This window comes from Metopolophium dirhodum, chromosome 2 (genome assembly GCF_019925205.1).
Source record: "Metopolophium dirhodum isolate CAU chromosome 2, ASM1992520v1, whole genome shotgun sequence".
NCBI classification, from domain to species: Eukaryota; Metazoa; Arthropoda; class Insecta; order Hemiptera; family Aphididae; genus Metopolophium; species Metopolophium dirhodum.
This window is the reverse complement of record NC_083561.1, coordinates 1,102,860-1,116,165: the sequence shown is the minus strand read 5'-3', so window position 1 is coordinate 1,116,165 and position 13,306 is coordinate 1,102,860. Positions and strand designations below refer to the sequence as shown.

At 30.6% G+C, this 13,306-nt stretch overlaps 1 protein-coding gene across 4 annotated transcripts in view; it reads left to right on the top strand.

The window, feature by feature from the left end:
* LOC132939554 (uncharacterized) overlaps positions 1 to 4,493 on the top strand; it is a 36,485-nt gene extending 31,992 nt beyond the window's left edge. For all 4 annotated transcript variants that reach the window (XM_061006788.1, XM_061006787.1, XM_061006786.1 and 1 more), the window contains one exon: positions 1,062 to 4,493. In XM_061006788.1, the coding sequence (XP_060862771.1) occupies positions 1,062 to 1,423 (362 nt within the window). In that variant the 3' untranslated portion in view covers positions 1,424 to 4,493. The remainder of the gene's footprint in view (positions 1 to 1,061) is intronic.
* The last annotated feature ends 8,813 nt before the right edge of the window (positions 4,494 to 13,306 follow it).

Genomic DNA, 13,306 nt, shown 5'->3' with positions numbered 1-13,306 from the left:
TTATTTATACTCAATTTTTTCGAATAGTTTCACTGTTCAGGGTTTAAAACAATACGGAATTGGGTTATGAGAGAAAATTAAAACGAATTTTAAATACTATTTTTTATTTAACACGTCTTAAATATTCTATAGGTAGGTAGTGTACCCGCATGTATGTCGAGTTTGATTTAACTTTATAGTTTATTCAGACTTGTCTCGCCAGTATACGAGTTTAGGGTACCTCTACCAATAAAATCCAAAACCCACCCTACCATAATGATATTAATAATATTAATAATATAATGTAATAAGTTATATTACTTGTACTTACTCGCATAATCAGTTATTACTACAGTGGTGGTGTGCTTGGCACCCATCGACCCATCGGTCGCGTTAAGGGGATTCGATACCGTGATTTTCTGTTTTTGTCTAACACATGCGTGACATAGTATTATAGACGTGTTTTTTGTCAAACATTCCAATTGATTTATTAAAGCGATAAGAGTTCTGAAAACAGATTTGAATTTTTCGTCAAGTCTATTTATAATCGACTTTTCCACATGTTTGATATTATTCCCCAAATTCCTATAAATGTCATATTAAAAAAGAGTATTTAAAAATTGTTGTATTTTAATTTTGGAGAAGTTAAAATCAAAAAATCAAAAATGTGGAAAAGTCGATTTCAAGTAGACTTGACGACAAATTCAAATCTGTTTTTAGAATTCTTATCACTTCATTAGATCAATTGGTATGATTGGCAAAGAACCAGTCTAAAATCCTATGTCGCGTGTATGTTAGACAAAAACAGAAAATCACGGTATCGAATCCCCTTAACCTTAATTTTTCTTCGGTAAGAAATTACATAATTTATGATAATTGTTGTGCCTGATATAAATGTGACGTGAAATAATAATGTATAGCATACCCTGCAGTATAAAATAATCCTAAATCCGCCCCTGGACTATATATGCGGGTCGTCTGCAAAATGCACGTTTGCATTAAAATATTAAATTGTTTATTATCAAAATAATATATTATGGACTAAAGTGTATTTATCGACGTCTCGTCTGTTTATGCTGCAGGTGATTACGTCAAACTCAACAGTCCGCCGGACAGCCTGCTGGAGGACAGCGACAACGCGTTCGAAATGCGCGACATGAACCGTCCGGCGCCGCCCAAGACTTTGGCGCTAAACTCGTCGACGGCGTTCAACTCGAGTTCGGACGTCCGGTCGTCGACGAAAGCGACGCGGGCCGCGAGCGCTGGACGCGCGTCGGCGATGGGTCGCGGCGGCGGTGGTGGCGGTGCAGTCGTCGAGCATCATCAAGTCAAAGAGTACGCGGTGTACCTTTTGGGCGGCATGGAACGCGACGGTTCCGTGACCGTGTTCAAAAAGCCCATGGCCGTGTGGAAGCTCAGCATGTTCTTCAGAAACGTGCAGTGACGATGCTAATGTAAAATAATGTGTAACGGTGGGGTGGGCGTTGTGTGGAGGGGGGTGGGGGGTGGGGATTATGTAAAGTGTACCTTCTGTCCGCGTCGTCATTAATTCGTTATTATTGGCGTTTATCGACTGGAGGTATACCTACTATTTACTTTGTATAGTAGGTGTATATTATTATAATATGATAGGTATGACGGATACGAGCACGATAACTCGCGACCTACCGCGAACACGGTAACGGGACCGTGCAAAAAAACCTGCAACCGCCGTGGACTGTGGTCAGTGGTTTTTACTTCCTGAACAAATGCGACTTGCGTCGTGTGACTTATAGCGTTTTTAGGTATATTACTTATATTGTAGCGTATTAATTACCTAATTGTATTATTATTTATTATGTATTATTTATTACTATTATATCATCGTTGACGCGAAGTTTCTCGTATGATTTTCTTTCTTAACGACGTTATGACAGTACATTATTACGTCCGTATATCATAATATTAAATTGTTTTCCACAAATCGTTATCTGCAACGTTCGTGCGTGGGTAAAAGTAATTGCATAAAGTGGATTTTGTCCGTCCGACGTCACAGCGTCCGTCCGTCGACAGACACGACTCCAATGTAGGTAAGGAACTTAGACGAATACTCTACGAACCGATTCACATGATTTAACAATAATTAATTAATACCCTAGGGATTTATCTTTTTCAATATACACTGTTACGATACCATGTAATATTAATAAATTGTTTACGAGTATGTCTGCAGTGTACATATAAATATACCGCATCTGTAATGAGACAGATATAGGTAATAGGTAAATATGTAATGAGCGTGATTTTCACATACTAATGAAATGTGCCAAAAATCAAAATATTGACTATAATTATTTTATTTTGTTAAGAACAATTATTAAGTTGATTAAAATATCTTCCGTAAGTATAGGTACCTATACTAATAATTAATAGAACCCATGTGCCATTCGACGTATTTCTGTCGATATATCTAATATTATATTTTATGTCGAAGTCCAGTTTTAAAATCCTTTTTGTACTTTTTTCTTTCTAAACAGTGACTGAAATCCTGCCATGTTTATCGTTCGTATTGATTAAAAACATAATATTTTTTAACCATGTTGTCGAGTTTAAAATTATCTCTCGTTATTCAAGTGGTAGAATGGAATGGAGTGTGTATAATATCATATTATATTATGGTGATATTCACTCGATTAAAATATTACACCAAGATGTTCACACGATTTAAATTCTATTGTAGTATATCTATACTGTTTTCCGAGCCAAATTCGAAATTTGTATTCAAGTATTTACTGTAATTTGTGTAATATTAATTAATTAAAAAATAATATATAAATAACAAATAAAAGTAACAAATATAACAAATTTATTGGATTTCAAATAATATTCACATATAAATAAATCATTCTAGTCGTATTTAAAATATTTTTTATAGTGTATACTATTATTGATTAGAAACTATTTTCCAGTTTCTGACTAAAAATCTACAATCATAAGGATTGTTAAATGTTTTTAATTTTTATGCATACTATAATGTAGCATTTATGTTTTGAACAAAATATTTTATCAACTCACTTTCTTACCTACTGGTTAGTGGTGATCCATTGATTGATAGGCCTTATAGTTTTTAAGAAAATTAAATTATTCATTTTTGTTTCATTCGGTTATATTTTTGTTGTTTTTTAAAAATTGAAAATACATTTTAATGGAAATAATTGATGTTTTATATTTATAAAACAAATATTTAATTACTTTCACGACTTTATAATTATTAAAAATATATTACGATTAATATTATCAAGTTTGATTTTGCATACTATTTTTTTTTTTTTTTTTGTAATTGTATATTTAATTTAATATTATTCCTCATGCGATATACTGCCTAAATAGAACGAAACATCAAAACTATATATCTACGTAATATTACCAATTTTTATTATTATTATTTTTTGTGTTGTTTGTGCAATATCATATTTATTATTATCTTTAAAAAGTGCAATATTAAAATATAATTTGTGATCGATGACGTACATAGCTAGGTAGACAACAAATGTATAAGTACTATAAACGCAAAATGTTTATATTGACTATAATAATTATAGATTGAACTATTTTTTTATATGTTTACCAACAATCTATATATATGTGTACAGATATATTATGTAGTATCTATGCACAACAATAATCAATCTGCGTACTTACTGATTTTTACCTAGCTTATCAAAGTAGTGAACCGTTTATATAGAATATAGATATTTTACATTGAATTTGATGTTTTAAGTTTTTATTATATTTGTTTATTATTTTAATGATCTTAAAATTTTTACTAACTACCAATATTATATTATTTACTTTAGATTACCAAAATATGAGTGCAATATAAATATATAGTTTTTATACTTTTTCAACACTTTATACGTTAAAAAAATTGTCTAAACATTTATTATAGGCAAAGTAAATATTGTTAATTTATTGTTTGATTAAATATTAAGGTAATTTATATCATATTATTATGTCCATGAGAGTGAGTAAATTAGTATATAAAGTAATGATTATGAAAACCATAATTATTCGTATTTTTTTTAAGTGCAAAAATATTGTTTGTTTGTTTTATTTAGTTTGAACATTTTTTAAAGACTATGCCATTGTACGTATAAATAGATGCCCAAAGACCAAGGTGATATATAATATTATTATATCCATATGATACATATTTATCAACATTTTAAATGACATTTTTTATTTTAATGAACTTGATCAAAGCCATAAATTACAAATTATAATTCTTAAATGAAAATTGATAACGTTTTTTACATCGAGACACGATTTTTAGTGAGCTACATAATATAATAAATATGTCACTATCGCTCTGGTCTGTGGGCAACCTTATGCGATATATTCATAATGTTGTGATAAATTAGTAATTAAGTAACTATTTACCCAAAAAAAGTTTTTTTGTGTTTTTTCATATTGTGTTATTTTAAATAAACATCGTTTATTGGTAATAAATAAATTATACAACTTTACAACTACAATATCTATATACTTTATATAAGTGTAGTGTTAATTGTTTTCTATTTATTGACATACCTATGCTTTATAAACACGATTTAATTTTCCAACCTCATATACCTACTATACTTAATTTCCTTTTTTATTTATATTAAAGAATAAAGATTATATAGCTGGGTTGCATAAAAAATGTATTGATTTAATGGTCGAATTATGCGCTACAAAATCATGTATATGGAACCATTAGCTCATTATTGATTCATTAAATATTTAATGATTGATTGCAACCCACTTCCCGGCATTAAAGTCATACTTTATAATTATTGTTTGACATAATATTTCATAATTATTATTACTTATCAGTTAAATCTAACTCGCTATATTTTTTCTTATTTTATTGAGATAACAAGAAATATGTATAATAATATATTATCCTATAGATATGATTTGTTCACGAAACGAGGTTCAACCATTATGGCAGACACTTAAGGCGGGTTTTCACTATAGGTACACGTTTTCCGTGTACACGAAAAATGTTCAGCTATGTCCAACAACGCGGAATCGTGGTTAATCGTGTGGTAACTTAACCTAACCAATCAATCACAGCAAAGGATTTGTATGCACGTACACGCGTACGGCGTGTATAGTGGAAACCGGCCTTTATACTACCTATACCCTAAGGCCTAAGTATTTGTTACAATGTTACCGCTGTTACCGGTTTTCCGTATAGAATAACCTTATTAGTTATGTTGTCATGTTGACAGATCAGACACCATTATATACATTATAAACACGTCATAATAATATAATGAAAACAGCACTGTAATATAATATGTAACACCATAAGTATAAAATGATTAAAATGTACCTATATTATTATTACTATAATAATATATTATATTGGACGCGGCGGCAAACATGACGATTTGACAACAAAAGTCGATATATAACGACGAACAACCATATAATTATCATTTAATTTTAATTGCTACAAAAACAGTTCCTATACTTCCACCGTTATAAAATGTCTATAGGTGTACTAATTTTGTATTATTTAATTATTGAAATTACAGGGATGACCTACAATAGGATGGCTAATACTATATTTTGTAATATGGCATATTATAACAAAAAAATAATTTATCTTGTGTCCTCCCTAGCTCCCCGCCCTCCTATATGAATAATAGACGTATACAATTTTATATTTAACTCCTTCCACACCACGACATTTTTCAACCAAGATTTCGTATATCCTAGTTATTATATGCCCTGTCCCACGTCACCCTGCTATAACAAACCGGTTCCCCTATAGCAGGGTGTCGCGTGGGGACGCGTAGAAAACCCGATTTTGGTCAGGTCGCGCCAGGCAAATGCATATGCCATATATGTACCTATTGAAATAAGCTTTTTGAAATCTGATGAGAATTGTTCCCAATTTAGATCATTCTTATTAAAATAAAGCTAATTGTATTTTACATATTTCAACGTTTTTACCTATTAAATGCATTATGCATATCTAATGCATATTTGTAGTTTTATAGTGCATATTATTATTTATGGCATTTATGTCGTATTTTCACGTTCACAGCCACATAATATGAATATCAATAAAATTACGACCGGTCTTCATTGCCAAAGATGAGATGAAACTATACTCATATTATGTGACATAAATATATTATATATATTACGTTATATAGATGAATTCGTTTGCATTAAACAACTTCTGATCATTCAGTGCAATAAGGTAAACTATAAGGCACAATAAAAATGTTGTGTATATAAATCCGGTCCCTAGCCTTATCTATAATTGGTGGTACTTCTGGCCGATGTGACGGGCATTTAAATTTTACCATGGTCCGGTACATCGGGAACGCTGCCGCCATGACCACAATTTAAGAGGACCTGAAACGTAACGCGGGAATTTTATTGTCTCCATCTTGTATAGCAAATTGACGTTCAGCAGTTCACATTTAGCACCGTTAGTTTAAAAATTAGAGTGAATCGACCTATTATGAAACTATTAGCAAATTTACGCTCTGCGTAATACATTTTTAGATTCTGAGTGTAACGATGAATGTATTGATTTTAAATATTTACGATTTTCTTATTTTATTGTAATTAAAAAACGAATGACTGTAGATACTTGAAAATTTCACTGAATGTTTATATAAGCATTTTCTATACACCATACAATTTTGAAAATAATTTGACTTTTCGAGCTGTTTACGGACATTGTTAGTTTTTAATTTTCTTAATTTTTTTTCTATAAATATCAATAAAATTTTATTTGTTGGGTAAAAAAGCGTAAAAATGTAATGCAAGGCTCCTATATATTGTTACAATAGTAGTTGAAAAATATTAAAAATATATAGGCACAATTTTTTTTATAAGCACTTAAAGTTAAAATTTCTCAAATTTAAAATTTAATAATTATTTTGTAGTTAAACTTTATAAAATGTTCAACTTTTATAGCTAATAGGATTGAAAATTTAAAACAAGATTCCACTTAAATAGGTAAATATATAAATTACTTTATTCACAATAATATCATCAAATATATTTAGTAATATCATAAGCTGACTGACCATTTTTGCTCAGAATCGTTTTTCTTGTACAATGATATTATATCATTGAATTAAAATTTAACACCATCCATTACAGTGACCCAATTGTAATCTACTGTACAGCAGAGCGACATCCACTTATCCACCTTTTTGTTTATTGTAATCAAAATATGTAAGTTTCCGTTCTTGTAATTTGTCAACTGTATTATACCTTATATTCAAAGGGCTCAAGCCCGTTAAATCAATAATAAATAAATGATGCTTTTTAATATACTTTTTTCATAAATTAATATTTAATACAGTTGGCTTTAATGATTTGTTTGAACTATTAGTACGTTTTTTTTTTTTTTGGGGGGGGGGGTCCCTATTATTACAACACCGTTACCATTATGCGTCTCACTATACCCCGGTTTCCACTACAGATAAATCATTACTTATTACTAGGGCTGTGAATTAAATGCATTTACATACTTTTTTGCTACACCGTGACCATATGAAAAATGGATTTTGCCAAAATCTTATTTTACATATTATTTTTATGGGTTATAGTTCATATAATTGCATGTTTTCATGATTTCTTCGTATTTATGCTTATTTTCTTAAAATGTTTTTTATATTTTCGGTTCATCCGTTACAAAAATAAATAGACCTACCTACCATAAGTGTGTAAATAAAGAATTTTTTTTTTGTAAACCAATTTTAATTATTATTTATTAATTTAAACAGTTTTTAATACAGTTAATGTTAAATGTAAAATTGTCAACAATCAACTGCTTCTTCAACTTGATAACACTTAAGTGGATGTCAGATTTTTAGCACACCATTTATTTCTCTCTCTGAACCACACACAATCATTTTAGTGTTTGGCAGAACCAACCAGATTCAGTTCAAGGACTCAAATTTCGTACGGGCATAAACATATATTTATAAGTAATTTATAGCCGATAAGCCAACCTAAACTCCCTAACCACAAATTTTTTTTTGCTTTACTGTTCAAAATTGAATACAAAAAAAATTTAGATTTTCTTTACTTTTTTAAACATTAAAAATTTGCTTATGTTGAATAAATTAAATAATTTTAAAAAATCTTATAATATAATATTATTTAAATATTTTTTTTTTTTTTTTTAAACAAAAACTAGTTTGCTATGATCAGTGACAATTTAACGAATAACTGATAAGTTTAAAAAATGAACTATTTTAATTTTTTGACTTATAATGCTCACTTTGCCCGTACGCTAGAAATCACTGGGTTAGTGTTGTTACTTTTAATATTAGATTGAAATAACTTATTATCAAACGTTAATATTTTAACCCTTTCACCGTTGAATTATTTTTTTCCTGTGATAATATTTTATTTTTTTTTTTGTATTGCATAATGTTATACTTTATATTTATTAATAACTAATAAATATATATTTTTATTTTTTAGTAGACTATAGTTCTTATTTTTTTTTTTTGTGTGTGGATTTTTTTTTTTTTTTTTTGATCTAATATAATGCCCGACAACTATGGTCATTAGCTACAAATATGAAGTATACAATAGTTATTTACAGTTTTAAGGTATTCTTATATATAAGTTAGGTATTAACATTGAAATTACAGAATAGGTGTGGTTACATAGTGTACAGTCGGGTTAAATATTATTATATTAAATTGTAAAGGCCTGTTAATTTCAGGAATTTTATTATCTTAAAGTTTTTTTCGGTGTTGGGTCCCAGTGAGTGTCTTTGGATTTGTCTAATAGCTTATAAACATTTTAAAATTGTAATTATATACACGATCATAAATCATAACTTATATAATAATCAAAATATTTTCAAGTAGCCAACGTAGCGACGCATGTAATGTTCTTAACTCAATATTTTTAATCTAATATTAAAAGTACAACAAATTTATAGAAGATTTAAAATGTATTTTAAACCCTCTTTTATTGGCTCTTACTTCCCTAATTAACAAAATTTCACTTCCCATTTCGTCCACTCCATGACATCCTTTCACCCCAAGTTAGAGGGTATGCACACTGATGGGCCTCCCTCCTCACGTTATTCATATTTTATTTATCATAGCCCATACTCTTATTGTGCCTTATTGTGTACAGATTGTGTATTTTATTAATAAAAAAAAAAAAAAAATATTAAAAGTAAATACATCGGGTTGGTTTTGTTAATCGTACATTTGGTATGTTACGCGTGGGTCAAAGATGGAACCAAACAAATAGTACGCTGATATCCCAACCGGCAACCGATCTCTTTATTCTATCCCATAAGTCTAGGTTGTAAACCTATATCAACTGATACCGGTAGTTTCAGCCAAAGAGTCGGCTGGCCTTTGCGATTCAAGATCCTTTCCTACGTATTCGGCATTGTTAACCTAACTATTCTACCTTCACACTTTTTCTTCCCTTTTCTCTCACAACTATACTGAAGGTTCAGCCACTCTCATCCTACACCTCCATATGATCGGTATTCTGTCTATCCATCTCTTCTTCAGTCTTCTCACCCCTCATTCCCCCCCTAAATTAACTTACACTCTAACTATCTCACTATCTCTTATCATACAGTGACCGAACCACCTCAACCTGTACTCTCTTGTTTTCACTACAAATGTACCACTCCTACACTACCCCTAATTAATTTATTTATTATTCTATCCTCATTTTGTACCTTGACAGCTAACTTAATATTCTCATATCTGCTACTCTCACTCCACTTACCTACCCTTACCTTACATTTCTTTTTCGTATTTCCCTTTCATACGCCAAATACTCGGAAATCCTGTTGACCTCTTTCCTTATCTTCGCCATATCATTTAAACCATATAAATGTTCTTAAACCGCCTAAAAAATGATAAATAAAAATTTCATTTTTCAATTTGTTGATTTATGAAACGAATATTTGTTTGGAAAGCAATGTTTTAGAAGATTCTGAAAATGCAGTTCATATTTAAATTCGTGGCCTAATTATAAATAATAATTTCTGATGCATTGATACTAATGAGTGAGGGGGGTGGACAATCAGTTGAACCGAAATATAACATTTTAAAAGGTGGCTAAGCTCCCCCCCCCCCCCCCAAAAAAAAACCTAGGACATACAATTTTAAAATGCTATATTGCAATGGTCTGCTTGCCTTTAATATATTCAGCCCACCCCCAAGTTAGAAGTTGAAATTGCGCCTATGTACCTGTTAATTACTTGGTATGTATCAAAGGTACCTACCTAGTTCAAACTACTATCTAAGCTTTCCTGATATCTCTAAGAACAATTTGACATTTTCACAAAACCGATCAATTAGTTTTTGAATATATAAAAACTATAACATTCAAATATATTCTTTGTTCGTGAGCTGAAAAAAATCTAGAATTGCATCAGCAGCACAGGCCACAGACCCTGATAATTTATATTTTAAGCTAAAATATGATTACAGAACTGGGAGGGGTATGGGATAAAACTGGGGGCTAAGCCCCCTCAAATTGTGCCTTTCTGTGTAAGACTGTGTGGCTACCCATTAGCTACCGCCTACCTATATAGAGGTTAATAGCACCCTCTAATCCTCAAGGAATCTATTGATATAATTTTTATTGAAAATGGTCCAGTAGTTTTTAAGTCTATTAACTTCAGATAAACCAACATCCAACATTATATTATGTGTATACGATATAAAGATTATAGATATAGGGTTGCTAATGGTTACCAGCAGCTCTTAAAGACTGAGGTAGAATTTCTATTTTGGCCGTTTTCTGACCTGTGTTTCGCTCTTCAGAATATTATGTTTCAGCAGATCTCCTGGCTGACAGTTGCAGCCCATATTTGGTTAATCTACCAATGTTTGATTTTTTGCGTGTATGGTATTACAAATAGTTTTCAGTACTTATAATATTTGTTGATAGATGAGGTATCCAAAGACGGTTTAGTTTAGTTGTGTGTGACATTCAATCATTCGAAAATCATTTGAGTGAATGAAAAAAACTAAATAAAATTAAATATATTTTGTCACGCCTACACCAAAAGTTTAGTTTTCGATGACGGTTGAAGCTTTGGAAAGCGACCAGCGGGTGGTAAAGCGGGAATCCCCATAGTGCTGGAAGGTAAAATGAAAATACCAACTCACTTCCCACCCTTGCCACACAATATATTATAACTATATTATGGTAAGTGCGTCATAATAATAATATACGCGAGAGATAGGTATAATACAGGGCTTGAAACCGTTTTCAAAACAGATTTCAGAAACCGGTATAAACCGTTTTTAAACCGAAACCGAAAAAAATTGGATACCGGTATTAAATTCACAATCGAAACCGTAAAAAATTGGAAACCGGCTATTAAATTCAAAACCGAAATCTGAAAAAATTGGAAACCGTTATTTTTTTTTTAATTGACGTGTTTTTAAATACGTACATTTCATTGATACGCATAATTAATACTTATAATAAAATTGAGCGGGGACGAGGTGGCCGAGCGGTCTAACGCGACGGATTCGGCACAGCCGGTCCGAGTTCGATCCTCGACCACCGGGCGGCATTTTTCTCCGTGCAAGTCACGGTGTCCGGAGAACAAGTGCCGCCATCCCCCACCCGGGCATGGCAGATACCTATGGGTGCCCAATCAAAAATTCTGCCAAACCCAACACACACGTGTTCCTTCCCCTACCGACACTAACAACCCACAAACAAACCACTAGGTACAGCTAATGGCCATAGTTTAAGATCAATAAAAAAAAAAAATTAAAAATTGAGATCATGATTAAAATGTTGATAATTATTTCATTATTCGCAAAATTATAAGTTGCTTTATTAATAGTAATGATATAAATTATTATTAAATAATTAAAAAATCTTATCAAGTAATTAAGTATAATAAAAACATTCAATTATAATTTCAAGTCTTTGCTAGGAAATACGTTTCCGAAAAATTTAGAAACCGGTATACAAAACCGAAACCGAAATTTCTTAATACCGGTATTGCTCAGTTGAAACTGAAAAATTTAGAATCCGGTATTCAAAACCGAAACCAAAACCGAAATTTCTTAATACCGGTATCGCTAAGTTGAAACTGAAATCGTAAAATTTCAAAACCGGTACACAAAATCGAAACCGAAACCTAAATTTCAAGCCCTGGATTATATTATAATTATTATATTATTGTCATAACTTATAAGGGTTTCGGGTTTTGGATGCTGGATGTATTGGGGTGTTCAATCAGCGGAATAAAAAATGTTAAAACGTCAAGAAACGTTATTATTCTGATTAATATATTGATTATTGAATATATAATATATTATTAATATATTATTAATATATTGCACCTGTAGAGTAATTCAGAAAAAAAATGTATATTGTTATTTTTATAAGATTTTTTCTATTTATAATGTTTAGCCCCCTCCCCCTTCCAAAAAAAAGTTACCTATGGCAATTGGCACTGCAAATACCTACTATACATTTTACATTAATATTATTTGGTCACTGTCAATATTCAATACATAATTTAGTTGTTGACACCATACCAAACACGTCACCATGTCAATATTTTATATTGCTATTGGCTATATTTTCAATTTGGATTTATTTTATATTAATAAAGTAATAAATTATCATTTAAATAATTTAATATCGGACAATTCGATTTAATTAGAACCAAATGATAGAATAAAATTTAATTTTCTAGACTAATTATTTTAAGAACATTTTTATAGTATTTACCTGCAATTTATTGTAAAATGTCCTAATATTGTTATTATTAAACAAACAATAAACTATTAAGTACAAAATCGAACTAACCAAATAAAATTTAATATACAAAATTATATTGTATCACAATACGAAGATTGTGAAATAATAAATTATTCGGGTTCCGGGTTAACCAGAATGTTTTATTCGGGTTTCGGGGCCTCGGGGGTTCGATTTTTTAACGGGGTGTTACTGGTTTTGGTTAATTCGGATGCAAGCCCCAGCTGGTTCGAACAGTATTTTTCTTTATTTCTTAAATATTTTTATTTCTTCTTCATTAAATTGATTTTGATTTTGATCACTGTATATTGATATAAACCACAGACTTTTACACTATCTTCAATCCTATGTGGCTATAGGCTATGTATAATAGAAGTCCGTGATGCAAACGGATACAAATAAAGGATTAATTTTTATTGCCGCCATTTGAAATTAAAATTATTTCATGGAGTAAACGGCGCGTCAGCTGTCACTCGTTCGGTGGTTGCGAGCACTCACAATAGTCCACGCAACCGGAATATTATCACGTTATCAGTGACGA